The sequence below is a fragment of the Spinacia oleracea genome, chromosome 2, assembly GCF_020520425.1.
Source record: "Spinacia oleracea cultivar Varoflay chromosome 2, BTI_SOV_V1, whole genome shotgun sequence".
Classification (NCBI taxonomy): Eukaryota; Viridiplantae; Streptophyta; class Magnoliopsida; order Caryophyllales; family Amaranthaceae; genus Spinacia; species Spinacia oleracea.
Genome location: NC_079488.1, coordinates 110,897,144 through 110,915,141, shown reverse-complemented (window position 1 = coordinate 110,915,141; position 17,998 = coordinate 110,897,144). Strand labels below are relative to the sequence as shown.

General features: G+C 37.3%; 2 protein-coding genes across 2 annotated transcripts; both read right to left on the bottom strand.

Annotated features, from left to right (window-relative positions):
- Positions 1–1,027: 1,027 nt before the first annotated feature.
- LOC110796153 (uncharacterized) lies at positions 1,028–9,122 on the bottom strand. The gene is made up of 7 exons (XM_022001188.2): positions 8,438–9,122; positions 7,748–7,800; positions 7,467–7,559; positions 7,154–7,377; positions 5,460–5,526; positions 1,891–2,001; positions 1,028–1,299 (listed from the first exon to the last, which is right to left on the bottom strand). Exons 1-7 carry the CDS (start codon positions 8,913–8,915, stop codon positions 1,276–1,278), a joined length of 1,050 nt encoding a protein of 349 aa, XP_021856880.2. The 5' UTR covers positions 8,916–9,122; the 3' UTR covers positions 1,028–1,275.
- A 1,917-nt stretch (positions 9,123–11,039) lies between these two features.
- Positions 11,040–17,622, bottom strand: LOC110796152 (uncharacterized). The gene is made up of 4 exons (XM_022001187.2): positions 17,004–17,622; positions 16,838–16,891; positions 16,677–16,728; positions 11,040–11,424 (listed from the first exon to the last, which is right to left on the bottom strand). The coding sequence occupies exons 1-4, from the start codon at positions 17,105–17,107 to the stop codon at positions 11,230–11,232; spliced, it is 405 nt and encodes a 134-aa protein (XP_021856879.1). The 5' UTR covers positions 17,108–17,622; the 3' UTR covers positions 11,040–11,229.
- Between the last annotated feature and the right edge of the window lie 376 nt (positions 17,623–17,998).

The following is a 17,998-nucleotide window of genomic DNA, read 5'->3' as shown; positions in this document are numbered from 1 at the left end:
TTTATTATTGCACAACTTTTATAGGTACAAGTAGGATGAATTGAGTCTTAAATTGTTTGATAAAGGTATATTAGACAAAAATTAGATGGTTAAATAAAAAAATCTCAAACTAGGCACAATATTTCCGGACACCTTAAATGAAAACCAAACACCATAGTATGGGATGGAGGAATTATATCTTTGATATGATAAAAGCATAAGAACATAATTATTAAAATCATGATTACATGAAATTTATGGTGTAGAACCGTCTCTAAGGTCCTACATCAACATGTTGTGGGGAACTCCTTTATTTAATAGGGTATGTTATTATACAAAATTGAAATAAGAGATTTAGACTTCATTTTATTCGACTTATTTTGTCTGAAAGTGTGTGTTATTCAGTTATTGTATAAAAAACGTTATTTTTATTGAAATTATATTATCTAAACTGAACATAACTAAACTTATTGTGTCTGAAATAAGTTAAAATAAATCGAACAAAACAGAGCATTGGAATGAAGTGGAGATTGTTGTTTTGTTCCCACATGGGATCTTTTAAGTATATACCTTCTCAACCGACCATTACATCATTTATATGGTACAATCGTTTGCACAACGAAATTTCCGACCTTACTAGTATGCAACTATATAGGAAAAGATTATATGTACACCTAGTGTACAAGATTCTCTTGTACACCATCATTAATTTGTTGACACACCATCGAATCCACTAAAAAATGAGAATGAAAAACCATAAATATGTCATTTCAATCAATAAAAAAGCATGGTACTTTGTACACTAGATGTATGCCAAACTGTTTTGAGATACAGTTAATGAAGACGAACTTTTATTCAAAGATGCGGTGATTGAAATAACTGTCGAAGACTAGAAGGTAACAGTCTTGAACAAAATCACATGTTGGCACATTTTTCAAGACAGATTGAGTAATAAAGTTTGACTAGCTATAAATATCCCCAGAATGGGGGAAGATGGAAGACTGTAGAACCTTCGTTTGGAAGAGATGAAGGTTTCACATGACTGTCATGAATATGAACTGGAGCAGAACATTTACATTTACATATCTCAAAGTCAATACAATTTTGAGACTATCTTTGTTCATTCTCTTCATTTGTGGAGAATAATGCCATTCTTTTCGTCATTTCTCGCAAATCGGAAGAAGAAATCAACTCGAACTAAGATTTCTGTTAAATAATTCTACTCCGTATTTTTAATTTACATGATAAAAATGTAACCTATGAATTTTACAACCTACATACATCCTTCCTTCTCTTTCACTCAATGTCCTTCATCGAGTCCTGTAAACACGAATTAGATATAGTTATATTCGAGTTTTGTGATCAAACATGAATTAGATATAGTCCTGTAAACATGTTTGATTGACCACAAGATTCAAATAATATACTTCCTTTTCCTTAAATATTGCACCATTTTATGTTTCACGCTATTCACACTAACTTTTGTTCATCTATTGTGATTCATACGTAAGAAAAATTATAGGTCATGTTAGATCTCATTAGATTCGTACCGATATATATTTTCTAAAATATCAACTTTTTATAATTACTTATACATAATTCGATAATATTAAGAGTCAAAGTATGTATCGGAGAGTGTAAAGTCAACCATGAAGTAATATCTAGGGAACGGAGGAAGTAATAAAGTTTGTCTGAGAATATGTAATCCAACTGACAACGTATGATAGAGTATGAGGAACTTTAACTGATGAAAATTTATCAGTAATTATAACTATGAAAAGTACTCTACGAATTAAACGGAGTTCTATGATTACACTAATAATGTTCCTTTCCTATTTGTATGTTGGGTGGACAGTCGTAAGTTTGATAGTAATATCATACGGAATACTTCAGACAGTTCAGAGGCATTACCTTGGCCAGTTTGGTGACATATGAAGCAGCCACAGCTGTTGCTAATAATCCCAGCCCAAGTGTAAGGAGTTGATTATTTCCTCCAGACACACCAAGCCCGGATTCTTCTTGCTGCACAAACAAAAATCAAAAAATGGTACAATCAGTCAATTAGACTCGCCTGGTTATGGCAGACAGTAGCAGAAGTTAAGATTGAGTACATTTGGCATCTTCATACTTATATAAACAACCAATTAGCAGGACAAGCAAAACCTACCCGTTGGTTTAAAAAAGAAACAGGACCTTAGTTATAAAATTATTAATGACTGAAAATTCATATTCCGCAATAGATGACGTTAATTGGTAGTTTGTCGATCAATTTTACAATATAACACCAATATGGCAATATGTACAGTAACTTCTGCAAATCAGTCTCAACTTTGGAAAGGGAAGAATGTATCTACTTGACTTGGAACCAGACCAGAAGTAGAAAGATTCTTGGTAGCATCTCAGCTCCTTTTGCTTTTGCTGTTGCTCGGGAAAAAAAAGAAAAAGAAAAAGAAAATAGTGTTTTAAAGGCTTCATGGTAACACTCTAAGGGCAATTCAAATATTAGGCTCTATGCTCGGTGATTCCTTATTGTCCTAGTTTTTATTGAAGGTGAACTATAAACAGACATTCTTTTTTTGAGTTTTCTCTTCTTGAATCTAAAAATCGAAAATAATAATCACCTATTTTCCTTCTCAACTCGACGTCTTAATTTCCCTTGACAGCCTCACAACTAGTAATTTATTGACTATATAAGATTTTTGAACATCATACCGCGCTGTTAGGTTGACTACAGGGAAATATAAAGGGAAAAGGAATGAAGAAAAGGAAATTGTTTACTGAGTATTTTGTTTTGAGGATCTCACCAGAGCGCCTTCTACTTCTAATAGGCCATGAACTAAATTGACAGAGGAATGAGATCCAACTCCCCTTTACAATGTTTTACTGAAAATGGAAGGCTAATCTCAACTTATTTTCTCTCAACCTTAATCCACACATGCAGCCTTTTCCTCTGTCTCCTCAACCCCCCCCCCCCCCCACACACACACACACAAAGAAAAAATCATCAGAAAAAACGCAGTCGAACACCTCACTCTCTATTTGTACTTTTCCTTCATTCTTTACCTTCTCTCTCCACCACTGCCTTAATCTGTTGTCCTTTCCTCCTCTTCTTCGCATAAGTCATACGAACTCACCATTACAGTTCAATTCTTGCTTAAATCCTCGCACATTGATCCATAATTTAGGTTTCCAGCACCTTGTTTTTTTAGCGAGAGCTCTGGCTCCATAAGGGTCAACAATGGCCTATTCAGGACTTTCGGACAACCTCAATTTGCGGTGCAAGTATTGTTCAAATTAATATATATTACCAGAAGATTAAATCATTAATCTGAGAGAAGAGGTACCAGAGTTACAATAAGGGGGAACGCGGGGTGTTGGTCTGGGGTGGACGTAGAAGGTCGGACTAATGGTCGTTGCGATGGGAGGGGTGGAGGAGGTAGTAGGTGCAGTGCATGGAAGTGCTGCAAACGTAGAGGTGATCCGTATTCGTGTCCGACACGGCGACACCCGAACCGAGTACGAGTAACATACGTTTCAATTCGAGTCTGAGTAAACTGGTCATGACATGTCTGTCAACCACTCAGTACTCAATTCTTATTAATGAAGTTCCTGAATCCAAATTTCTATCATGATAGCATGCCTATTCATTCGGTCAAAGTCTAGAAGAGGGTTGAGACAGGGTGACCCTCTTTATCCTCTCCTCTTTACCTTGTGCATGGAGTACTTTTCAAGATCAATGAAACTGGTAGCCTCTCATCAACAGTTGAGTTCCATACTAGATGCAGATCTGTGGCTCTCAACCACCTCTGCTTTGCAGATGATCTGCTAATGTTGTGCAATGAGACACTCACCCTGTACAGCTTATGCTAGAAGGTTTCAGACTCTTCTCTGAAACAACTGGTTTACAGGTGAATGCTTCAAAGTCTTACATTTTCTGTTGTGGGGATAGATGCTCACACTACGGGTCTGGGGCTGAATTAGTGGTTGTTTCTGGTTTTAACATTGATACCCTCCACTTTAAGTACCTTGGAGTGCCTATCAGTTCTAGGAAGCTTCAAGCTGGTGACTGGTATTCTGGTGGAAAAAATGGTGTCAAGAATCAAGTCTGGAGCTCCCGACATCTCTCTTTTGCATCTCTCTTTTGCAGGCAGAATGCAGTTTATCAAATATGAACTTAGTCTTGATGAGCATATGTGTTTACTGGGGGGCAGATCATCCTCATTCCTGCTTCTGTTATAAGGAAAATCACTGCAATCTATAGATCTTATCTATGGTTTGGGGTGTATGATGGCAGTAGACTGTAGACCTGACAATGCGAGTTGGGATAAGTTGTGTCATGATAAAGATCATGATGGCCTTGGGTTTAGAAATCTGGCAATCTGGAACCAAGCAGCTATTGGAAAACTAGAATGGGTAGTGGAACAGAAACAAGATAACCTATGGGTGAAGTGGGTTCATGCTTTATATATTAAGTCTAAGAACTGGCAGCCAGTTGGGCTGTCAAATACATGTGCAAGGTCAAGCAACAGTGTTATGATAATTTGCATTCTACATCTTGGCTATCAGCAGGCAAATACTCTATTATCAAAGAGATGTACCATTCTCTTAAGGGTCAAGCTTTTAAAAATCCCTGGGCCAGATATGTTTGGAATAGGTTCTCTATTCCTAAACACAGATTCACTCTATGGTTGGCTTTACTGGATAGGCTCAAAACAAAAGCTAGACTGTTTCAGTATGGAATTGGGGACAATAATTTATGTGCAATCTGTGGTAGAGCTCCTGAAACTAGCTCACACCTGTTCTTTGAATGCTCTTACAGCAAGGATTGTCTTGCTGATATCCTTGCTTGGCTGGGCATTAGGATGAAAAGAACCTCAATTCTTCACATTCTTCACTGGTTCAGAACAAAATCCAGACAAGCTTTCATGAAAAAAGTCTACTATGCAACTGTGGCAGGTGTTCTTTATCAAGTATGGAAGGCTAGGAACTCTGCAGTTTGAGAGCATGTTGTTCCCACAATGTCATCTCTTATGCAAGCCCTCAAGTTTGATGTTAAGAATAGAATCTTAAAGATGAGCAGCAAGAAAATTAGTGAAACTGATAGAGATTGGTTACTTTGGTATTAGTCTTGTTGTGTTTTAGACTCTGGTAGTCTGGTGTGAGTCTAAGTTGTTTGGTCAGTTTGGCCTTGGTCCTTCCTTGGTCAGTCTGCCTAGGTTGTAATAGTTGCTTGGTGATCTATATAATATCTCTCTTACTTGTCAAAAAAAAAACATATGTTTCAAGACTTCCAAATAAAAGTTCCTAACGAGTATTTCATATCCAATCTTATCATATCAGAAACCTTTCTTTTTTATAAACTTAAGCGTAAAAAAATAGTAACCAATACTTTGGAACAGGATGAAAGCAAATTGTGTAAGATAGCTTAAATATTATAGGAGGAACTCATAATAGATATAAAGTAGTGGAATGCTACTCACGATAATCGCCCGCCCAAAAGCACCCGCATTCACATAGGCCCAAGTCCCTGGAAGCATCCCCAACCAACTGCATGAATTGAATGCTGAGTTAGTATGTTATAAAAAGAATCTGGACAGACAATTCAGGCAACTTTATCATCAGTTTATAGAACCACACAGATGTTTGAATGGAGTTTCATCTTAAAAATGAGCTTCATATGCAAAACATAAATGTACGCTGGTGCAAGTGAAACTGCATTCGTATCAATGGAGGTTACAAGACGACAGTCATATGCCCAACTATAAAAATATCCAAATTTTTTTATTGACAATACAGTTTATAGATCATTAAAACTACTATATCTTCATATACTTGTAGTAATTTGATATCAAACATCACCAGGAAAACCAAATAAATGAACTGTGCAGTTTACACTGAAGAATATGTGCAGGGTCCAATGTCTCTGTACACTTAGTTACTCAACTTACTCTTAAATTACCTTTTTACCTCTTCTCACTTTTTATTTTCCCATGGCTTCTAACGCTTTCAAGAAAATATCATCAGAAACACGCCCTACGATCTTGTTGGGTCAACAAAAAATTATAGGCACATTTGTGAACAACTACCTATTATAACACACTTTTTGAAAAGAACTACCTAATATGTGTATTTTTTTATATATTTACCTAATAAAAAATACACATATAGGCAGTTAGGCACTACCAAAACAAGTTTTCCATCCAAGCTGCCGTCATCCAACGCCTCCCCACCCTTTTCCTTCACTTTGAAACTATTATAGTAACCATTAGTACTTTGTTCAAGAAACTAATTCCATTCCTTAGATTTACTATTCACTTCACATTAACCTCATTCCTCTGTCAAACAAGACGACTGCTATCTGAATCTTCTACCGCTTGCCTCGTACTTGCCATTGTTCTCTCTCCTACACATCATCTTCTTTCACTCTCTTCCCGTTAATAATCTCTATGTTACGTTCTGTAATCATCAACATTTACCGTTGCAGACAAGACAAGGAGACGGATCTTACAAGCTGACAGTTGCAACATCATAAACTTGCAATGTCTCCCACGGGTTATCATAATGCTTAAAGCTTAAAGTTTCTAAATTAAACCATAAACTGGAAAACCTAATGTTTTAACTTCATAACTTTCCCCCAAATTGAAATCCTAATTCACAGATTTAATATTAAGTGCAGAATTGAGGATGATTACTTGTGAATTCGGCCTGTATCCACAAAATTTGAAGCCTGAACTAGTTGCCTGTTTTCTGGATTTCTGTTAAAATTGATTTTTGCTCTACCATTTCCGTTTTGGTAGTGGCGATTTCGAAATCAACAAGGAAGAAATAAATTGGAATGGAAGGGAAAAGAGAAAGGACGAGAAGACATTAGATGCATCCCCACAAACGGAAACTTGGACGGGAATCGTGTTTTGGTAGTGTGTTGCCAAAGTAAAGATATGGTATCTAAATAAATAAATAATTAAAACACACATAGGTAATTATTTCCAAAAAGTGTGTCATAACAGGTAGGTTTTCACAGATTTCCCAAAATTATAACAAGAGTGAACCACAAACCTCTTAACCACCAGTTGCAGCCCAACAAGGGAATCAGATAAATGCAGCAATCAACAAACACCATTTACCATCACAACTAAACAAAAGAGAATAATAGTAGAATAGTAAGAAGCAGTACCTTGCCAAAACATAGGGAAGAAATTTGACGGACGTAAGTCCATACAAGTAATTCCCTAGGGAAAAGGGAAGCAAGGGACTCAAACGAAGGAGGGCAACAATTCTGAAACCATTCGCTCCAATGGCTTTATCGATTGCACGAAACTTTTTGTTTCCTTCAACGAGTTTCAATATTCGCTCACGTGCAAAGTATCTTGCAATTAGAAAAGCAATGCTCGCTGCTAACTGTATTTGAAACGAGAAAGACCTAACCAAAATTAGCAAAAATGTTTGCATTTGGTCATATAAAAAAGAGAAAAGGGACGAAAACTCACTGTTCCACTGATGGAAACAAGTATTGTTCCGGTGACTGAACCAAATAAAAGTCCTGCAGACATTGTCAATGGAATAGCCGGAATTGCAAGTACCTAGAATGAATGCATCATATTAGTTTAACATAACAGAATCCAATCCTTCAAGTTCATCAACTGCCTAAATCATTCATGCATTTGATCAAGATTAAGACACCACTACCATAACAAGCTTTACACTAGATGCTGGAAATTTCCAAGTAAATTGTAGGTGTTAAGCAAGACATAGGAGGATGGTAACATACCTCAAGTCCTGCATAAACAAGCACAAATATCGCATATCCAGCTGGCCCGTAACCTGTTCGTTGAACAGACTCCATGAGAATCGAGAACACATACAAATAATTCAATGCTTTATTCAATCATGTTCATTGCTCAATAGTCAATATACTACAACATTTTTACAATATAATGCTCATTGATCAACTCTCCGGAATTTAGTTGTCACATTACTAGTTCAAATTATCAATTCCTTCCCTAGAATATCAATGATCAATTAATTGAACACAAGTAACAGGAGCAAAAACTTAAGAATTGGAGATTAACTTCAACAATGGAAGAAAACAGGATCAAGAAGGAATTGATGATGCTCAATATACCTCAAACATTTTAACAACATAGTGATCAACTCCCTCCACCCAATACCAAGAGTCACATATACTCCCTCTGTCCGAATTTAGTGGCCACAAATCAATTCCGAACTGATTGAGTAGTCACATTACTAGCTCAAATTACACCATCAAAGTGACTATCAATTCCGAACTGATTGAGTGGTCACATTACTAGCTCAAATTACACCATCAAAGTGACTATCAATTCCGAACGGATTGAGTACTATTTTAGAATGTCTGGAAATAGTTCTCACCTTCCCTAAAGAGCAATGAACATTTAATTGAAACACCAAATAACAGGATCAAAAACTAATTAGGGGTTACCTTCAATAATGGTAGAAAACTGGGTCAAGAAGGAATAAAGTTGATCCTTATAAAAATACCCAGCAGCGCCAAACCCACCAACAACACCAACTAACAAAAACCCAGCAATAAGAGTTCCTTTAATGGCGGTTTCCCCTTCCATATCCATCTCTTCATCTTCATCTTTCAAACCCGAATCACTGCCTTTCGAGTCTTCGTCATCGTCTTCAGGTTTAGGGTTCCAATTCAAGATACGCCGGAGGCTCTGAGGAGCAGGAGACTTCTGAAGGGTAGTCTGTGAAGTTTGCTGCTTATGCTTCTTTGAAGAAGAACATGAAGGGCTAAGGAACTGAAACCGCCGCGGTAACCTGCTACTCCTGGTGGTTGTGGGTGGATTAGGCGGCGGAGATAGGGAGGAGGAAGAAGGTGAATGGGAGGAGGAGGAGAGAGAAGAAGAGAAGTATGGTGATGGTGGTCTTAGGATTAAGAGACTCCGCATTTTTTTTCTGGGGTTTTGCCAATTTTGTATGTTGAATTTCTGTAACTTGTTTATTATCAAGTTGATGAATTCAACATTTATGAGCAGGAATTTGCAGGATGAAGAGTGAGTGCCATGTAAAAATAAATTAGTGGAGCTCTGGCTTACAAGATGAAGTTCAAAGTTAGGAGGAATGATGTTGATCTTCTGGAGGGTGCTTTGGTGAAATGGAATATCCCTGCTTATTTTAGCCACAAATCTGCAAATGGATAGTTCGGTTCGGTTTCGTTCGGTTCGGGTATGATCCGTGCTTATTTGGATCGGGTCATATACGAATATAAGAATGAGCGGTGAGTTTGAGATTTTAGGCAGGCCGATTCAGGTGTCGTTAGGGATGTCAGTGGGGCGGGTTTCGAGGGAGACCCGCCCCGCATCCGCCCCAAGTAGGCGGGGATGGAGGTAGGTTTGGCGGGTGATGGGGCGGGGATGGGTATAAAAATCGTACCCGCCATGGATGATGGGGCGGGTGTGGATTTTGTGTTGAACCCGCCCCATCCCCACCCGCCCCGCCTCATCCCCACTCGCCCCGCTCCATCCCCACTCGCCCCGCTTCATACCCGCCATGGGTCATGGGGTGAGTTTGGATTTATTTGCATCTTTAGGTGATAATATAAATTTAGGTGAGATTTTTATGTTTTTTGTTTGGATTTTTTTGTTATGACGAGTATTTTTTACGATTATATAGGTTACTTTAGTCATAAGGTATTTTTTTCTATAGTTAACTTTGATTACTCCGTATATATAGCAAATGTTTGCTAAATAATAAAAATTAGGCGGGTATGAAGCGGTGATAAGACGGGGATGGATACCCAGTTGGGTGGTGGGGCGGGGATGGATTTTAGCTTACACCCGTTTGGGCGGGGATGGGGATGAATTTTGTACCCGCCATGGGTGATGGGGCGGGGATGGGGATGAAAATTTTAGGTGGGGATGGGGATGGAGGGACCTACATCCGCATCCGCCCCGCCCCATTGACATCCCTAGGTGTCGTTCTCTTCACACTTTACAAAAAAAAAAAACAGATTTTATAAGTTTAGACGAGTTATAATCAGGTTCAATGATTTTGAAATCATATTAAATAAGTTACAACGACGTCTTATTCGGTGAAGATAATGCACCCTTTGTTATCAATTGACTTAATTTCAAATTCGGTCAATTTTTTCAGGTTAGGTCAATTTAGAGTATGAGGTTGGTCAATCGGATACATTAGCTTATTTTGTAATAAAATGAAAGTGAATCTAGAGTATGGGTCAATTTAGAGTGTGAATTAAGTCATCGAGCATTTCATGGAAGTATATATTATCCTTTTTGTAATATAATATAGTATCATACTATGATCAGCTATTTCTTTTGTGAGAGAGATTAAACATTGTAAGCTAGCTTAGTAGGCAAAGTATTGTCATCATCCAACCAAAAAAATAAAAGTCATGGACGTGATTTCGAGACCTAGATTGAATCTAATTTACATTTTTGTCAATTTTTTTTTTTTTTTAAATTGCATATCTATAGAGTAAAAAGTCTAATTTTTTAATCCGGAATATATTTATCTCATTCCATTGAATTAAAAGAATAACCATTTTTCAAAGTGGTGTCGGAATAAAAGAAATCACAACCAACTTTGTTTTTCAACTCTTTGTTCTTGAATTTCGAGTTCACAATTTGAAGTATATAGCGAATGCAAAATCTATGGTACGCTTATGGCTCGGTCCAACCACTTTATTACCTTAATTCATACCTTTCGTGATGCCCATATGACGATTTGAACGTACATAGAAATCGGTTTATTTTGTTAGAAATCTCCTAATACAGGTCATAAACCATGACCAACTTTCACCTTGCAATTTCACGGATTCTTTATGTCACTTCATGTAATCCTTGACACTCGAACATGAGTATGACACTTGAACACTTCACTTCGGGCTAAAAGTTTCACAAAATAGTTGTTGGACATAGGTACTTGAATCCAATTAGAAATCGAGTATGAAGTGTCCAATGACCTAACCAGTAACCATTGACCCTAACTCGATACCATATTTCTGAAAATTGCAACTGAAATAAGACCTGAATTAAGCATAAACTCAAATATTCTATCAACAAATCGATTTAATTAAAAAAAATCGAATTTGAAGGTCAATTGTATACCTGTAAGGGCTGTAACGGTATTGTTTATTTGTTTACATGCACCAACATCCTAAATTCCTATTATCGAAAATTTGAAACCACACAATAACACATTAAGCTACAGGGGTTTTAATTTCCCTGGTTTAATCCAGTTTTAGACAGTTTCCAGTTGATGTTGGTTGCCACTTTCTGCAGGTTTCCCCTTAAGCTTCAACAAGCTCAAGTTTGGTTTCTGCATAGAAGCTGCAAGCTGCTGAAGCTGATTGCCAACTGTGGCCTGCAACTGCTGAGGACTGAAATGGTCACGTCTTTCGAGAATTTCAATGGCAGAGTTCACCGCCATGTTTACCTGAGAAGACACCAATTAAGCTTATTCTTGATCAAGAAACTAACTTTAATAGTATGTTTGTTTATGTAATTCAACAAACAGTATATGATATTTCATCCGATACAAAGATACATGCAATTATGCTAATCATCTTCTTTATTCTTTCCTCGCCACTTTTAAAAGACTACGAAAGTCCAATACTACTACTGGACACGCCTAATAACAAAGAGAAATAGAAACAGATGCTAAGTGAACAGAACTGAGCCGCTTGTGAGCACTAAGCAGTTAATTACAGTTGCCACAAGAAACAGCAGGGTTAGGTTGCAGAATTATTCTCTACTTTTCATCAGTATGTTCACCATTACATATGCTGATTCAGAGTACATAGTAGATAGCAGGAATGGTAATCAATTTGGCCGAAGCATCAAGGACAAAACCATGAGTTACGTTCAAGGGAAGGAATCAAGGACGAGAAGGAAAGGAAATATATGGAAATCCTTCAACCCTTCTCTCTCTCTATGCAGCCCACAAACCTACCTTTTTTCCTACTTTTCTCTCTCTAACCACTCTTGACACTGCACCAACCCCTCCTCGCTCGGTTATGTTTCCATCTCAAAGGTACTTTTACCAAGACATTTGGGGTCAGATTGAACCACCTAAGAATACTCAGACTAACAAAAGCAAAAATCAAGGACAAGGTTCACCAAAATCACGTACAGGGTGCTGAAAAGCACCAGTGGGTTGATTTTATGTAGATCTACTTTTCAGAAGAAGAAAAAAAAAGCACAGGTGTAGCAATCTGGTGTTGATCTTAGCTGAGAAAGACCTGAATATAGAGGTTTTTGGCTCTAGGTAGGTAGTAGTAGTAGTAGTAGTAGTAGTAGTAGTAGTAGTAGTAGTAGTAGTAGTACTCCGTAATAGTAACCTTCCTTTGTAGGCAACCTAAGCTGAAAAGCCACCCAGGCTGCAAATGTTTTGGAATAGCTATTCTTTTCCACACCACAGGAGCCCAGCAGCAATTATTCTTCTTCTGAGAGAGTAAATCATAACAACTTTTAAAGAAATACCTGCTACCAACCCCCATAAGATCAGGTTTAATACTTCCTTAATCTGTTCTCTCACACTACAAAACTTCTTCAAGTACCAGCTAGTCAGCTACTGTCCCTCTGGAAGCTTATAAGCCTAGCAATCCTTCCCTTCGATGTACACAGAGTGAACCCTCATAACCCACAAGTTATCTTGTTTTGAACTGATAGCCCACAGATGCTTCCCCAAAGCTGAAATATTCCACACAATAGTGTCTCTCACTCACAAACCTCCTGCCTTCTTTGGCTTACAAACATCCTGTCAATTCACTTTAACAGGAGCTGAACTAAGAGTGTTACCATGCCAAAGATATGCTCTACAAAGCGCATTAATTTTGTTAGCACACTTTTAGGGAAAAACACAGATTGTGTCAAATATGCATGCAAACATCGAAACCCAATTAATGAGTTAAAGCCTTCCAGGAAATGAAATATTCTTAGAACTCCAAGTTTCCGGCCTTGCAGTCATTTTATCTATGACCATTATACAGTCCCCCTGCAGAAATCTTCTAAGAACATATGGGGAGACCCAAATGCCAAATATCTAAAAGGAAAACGACCTAAGGAAAGCTAGTCATTACCAGAGCCCCTTGAACATCCTCTTCCCTCATGCCACTACAATAGATTTCAGACTTCAGTAGTTCGGTCAGCTTGAAGCCCAGATCTGTTAGTGAACAGCTTGAAACCACTAATTAGCATTTTAATTGATTTAACATCACCCTTGTGACATAAAATGATGTCATCGGCAAAACACGTGTGAGTCAGTGTAATAGCTTTGCATCTATAGGATGAAACCCAAAACCTGGTTGCTTCCCAAACACGTTAAAGATCCTAGACATATATTCCATGCAGAGTACGAAGAGAATAGAGGGTCCCCCTACTTCAAGCCTCTCTTGACCTCAATAAACCCCATGCATAGAAGTATATAACCATTGACTAGCAAAGAGTGTTTGGGAGAAGTCAGATGAATGAACTCTGAAGGAAATTTTAGCCCAATCAACATTTCCCCTAAAAAACTCTCAATCACAGTATCATATGCCTTCCTAAGATCTATTTCCACAAGACAACTAGGGAATTGTTTTTCCTTCCATACTCTCTAACTAGATCTTGGCATACCATGATGCCAAGAAAAATGAATATACTATGCACAAACTGTAATGAACCAAGTGTAAGGGAAGGGCATAATAGGTAGTGAATAATATTAGGTAGAAGACAAATTAGGTAGTTGTAGTAGAATGGTTATAAATAAGGGCACATTAGGTTATGAGAGGCATATTGAGAATTTGCGAAAGTTTAGGCTTTGGAGAGTGGTGACCTCAAGTCACTAAACCTAGAGATTGGTGGCCTCAAGTCACTACTTTTATCCCCTCTTGTGTTCTTCATCCATCAAGCTAATTAAATATATTTCTATTATTATTTTTCTGCTCCAAATTATCAGTTCATCTCACTATGTAATGAACCCAACTAATGAGGCCCAAGAAGAGCAGCCCAACAACAATAGCAACACAACAGCAAACAACAAGGACATTAGAGCAGTCAGTAGAGAATGTTAGTATAAAGAGAAAGAGAGGAAGAGAGAGAAGGGCAGGAAATAGGTAGTGAATTGTGACCTAAAGTCACTCTTTTGGAGATTGGTAGCCTAAAGCTACTGCCTTTTGTAACCTTTTGGCTGGCCTTAATCAATTTATCTTCTTCTTCATTATTGTGTTTTTGGGTGTTTTTAGTTGAGTCGAGTCAGTTCTTTACACAAACGCACCTTGATATTCAGCAATCAGGTAAGGCAACACTTGTCTAAGTCTATCAAAAATTGTTACGGAGTAGTATGGAGAAATAAGTCCAATGCATTGTAATACAGCTCATAAAACCCCAGTATTTCCAAAGCAGTTGTGACATTATAACAGACCTTGAATCCAAATACATAACTAACTTACTAAGTCCCTTCGTTGCTCAAACTCGGGTACGGGTGTTGGATATGGGTGCATTGTTTAAGACACACAGACACTGTTTTAAAATTGAACAAATGTGCAGTAACTTGACATTCATGAAAATATTCCCAATTTTAAAATTTTAAATGCTTTCTTTTTTATTTTAAAAATACATATATAAACAAATTTCAGCTTATTTGTTTGCAAATTCTATTTAAACTTGTGATGTCAAGCCTATTCGCAGGCTATTATCAGGAAAGGCCGAAAGGATTCTCTCTCTTTAAATAATTATTTACAATTTGTATTAAAACGTAAGTGGTGTGGCGGGGTGAACCGGTGAAGAAACAAATGTTGGTAAAGGATTTCATAACCTTGTAAAAGTGTCAAGTGTGTGACATGGGTATACAAGAGAGAAGTAGAGACAAGGTGAAGAGGTCAGGTACCTAATCCCTTTTTTTCTTTATTTTATACGTCTATCCTAAAACCATAGCCTCACATAGTCGCATCTAAACCAAATCCTAACTGCTTCCCACTGAAAAAATCAGCAATTAACAGGATGCCTTACAGCTATACGAGTCCTAAGGAATAAGGATATCTTTAAAACATTGGCAAGCATATGACCTAGTGACTAGCCATCAGAAACTGAATAAATGTTTAATCCCTGCTCCAGAAGCGGCTGAGACCAGTGTATAAAAAGGTGCTCATCACGCTAAGGCAATGCCTCTTTTCCAAGGCGAAGCGACTTCAAAGAGGCGCACATCAGTCAATTTTTTTTATAGTACGCCTCACTTCAATAGGGCACACCAAAGGCGCGCCTTGGCACAGAAGAAACTCTATTGCCTCGGTGTACCTTGATCCTTTTTATACATTAGCTGAAATACCATACCAACCATAGTTTACAGAAAGGATAACATGAATGGTGGAAAATGCAACTTCATATTAAAAAACTAAAAAAGTTTCAAATGGACTCTTTTAGGCTCAATTTGATCAGGACGAAACCCATTTTCTACAACATGGAAAAAAATCATCAAATGAAAGGTACCAAGATATTTTATCCAGTCAAAATGATTCCGAAAAAATGGGGAATTCTCTTTCTGACTCTGCATTTTGGTTCTATTTCAAAAAGCAGGGGCTATGGTAGCAAGCTGCATGATTATTCAAATAGCTTGGGTAAAAAAGGAACCGATACATTCACGAATAACTTGGGACTAGGCTCGAATAACTCGGGACTAGGCTCGACCAAACCTAGGTCAAGGCTCGAGTGTTAAAGAAACGAAAATGAACACTCTTCTAAATAAACGTGACTGAACTCGTCAGCACTCTCAGCAGCCCATACACAGCATTAAATTTAACTGTAGAGGTGCAGACTGTAGTAATGTTTTGCTGGAAAGGGAAGATAACTTGGCTAAGCCACCTACATAATTAGACAGCTAAATGCATTTCGTGATGGCCTGAATTAATTCATGCTATTGATTTATCAGCACAACAGCAAAGAGTTCCAAACACCAAGAAAACCACCTCAACCTCATTTTCTCTCCCTTATTTGCATCACTCATGCATAGCAGTCTAGCACTACAAAAAGTGTATGTCAACAAGCATATTTTCATTATTCTATTCTCGGGTTTTTTCATGTCAACAAGACTAATGTGGGAATGGAACAATAAAAAGAGAAATTGAAGTAGTAGATTGGACAAAAGCAGTGAAGTTAGCTATTGCCAGCATACTACCTTTTTCACAATGAAAGTTTTGTGTCGCTAGTATCCATTTTCTTATAGTGATTCGATCACAACTAAGTTCTAATTGGTCTCTTTATTATGCTTCAATGAAGATAGATGCATTGAGGTGAAAATGCAAATCGGTTGAGCGATATAACGAGGATCCCACTATCCAGGATATATGTAATTAGGTTTGAGTATAACAAATCCTATTCCATATCATACACTGAAGGCAAGCTTAGAATGGAACACGAAAAACCGAACTTATATGAAATTATAACCGCAAAATCTTGGAATCACGAAATCGAACTGGGGTCAGAATTCCTCATTCCAAAATTCTACACTAAACACAAATGCTAAAATTTCATTCTGATATATGAAACTTTCTGCAGTGGAAATGTAATACAGAGAATTCAAAAACCCTAGCTTAAACCAATCAACTTTCAACTAAACAGAGCTTGTTTAATTAAGTACATCTACTTAAGCATGAAATTCCCAGGTTAAATTATCCACAACCCCCTATTTATAAAGAATCAACAGTAACTCACCGAATTAGAGGCCATTTCTACCAATCCTTTTGCAATAGGGACGACGCAAAACCTAATTACAGATTTCAAAAAATCAAAAGAAATTGAACAGATTAAGCAATTGATAAAAAAAAATAAAACTAACAAAATTGAGACAATAAATTGGGTAGTAGAGGAATTACATTCCACGGCCACCAGCTAGGGCTTCTTCTGATGGGCTTTTCCATTCATCAATTCTGACCCAAAAAAATAAAAATAAAAAGCATGATTTCGCCATTACTTATTAGAGTACTAATTTCAGTAAGGATTGAAGGGTAAGTGCGAGAGAGAAAGAGGAGAGAGACTGACACCCAACCGTAACGGCGGTCGAAGAGGAGGCGCTTGGTGGTGGAGGTGGTTGGCATGGTGGTGCTAGGAGTGGTTTTTAATTCCATGCCCTTTTCTTCCTTCATCTGCGGATAGTCGCTCTAAGGCTTTGTTTGTCAAACACTTTCAGTCACCTTAAATTATTAGGTGCTATTAGTATAAGTCATTTTAAATGATTGTGGGATAAGGGACTGAAATTCAGACGTTATTCGAAATAACGTCTGTAGATCAGGAGCTGAAATTTTTCTTTTCCTTCAAACCAAAACCCAGGAAAATTGATTAATCAAATTTTAAAAAAAAAATCCCAGAATCAATATTAAGAGCTTATATTACAGCAAAACTTGCAAATTTGATATATGCCAAAATCCTATAATTTAATCCAAACATAACTTTATATAAACCAATCGATTTCGAACATACAAGTTGTTATTTTTTTTTTTCCAGAAATAAACTAGAAGAAGATAAGAACAAAGTAGAAGGATAGGGAAGATAGGCCGCAAGTACAGGGTAGAGGTCTAGAGGATTTCATTTGGTTGAGGAGTAGATGAGAAATAGGGAAGATAAAGTTCTTAGGGTCGGGCTATTGATTTTTATGTGTTTTACAGGAAAAGGTTAGGATATTGGTTTTTATACGAGTATTGTTTTTTTTTTTACGAGAAATTGTTTTTTTAATTCAAGTTATGGAATACTCGTATAAATTGTTTTAGTTACAAATAAATAAATAAAACTAGGAGTTAATTGAGATTGGTATTTTATTTGTAACTATTCATGACAAATAAATATTTAGATTTGGTAATGCCGGTATTATATAGAAAATCAATTAAACAATTACTTAAAATTTCAGGTACTTATAAAACAGAGCTGATCAAGACGAGCCCGGCCCGGCCGACTTTTTTGCGAGTTTGGACAGAATTTTCCGGCCCGGTTTTCGGGCCCGGCCGGGCCCTGAAATTTAATTTTTTTTGGACGAGTTTGGG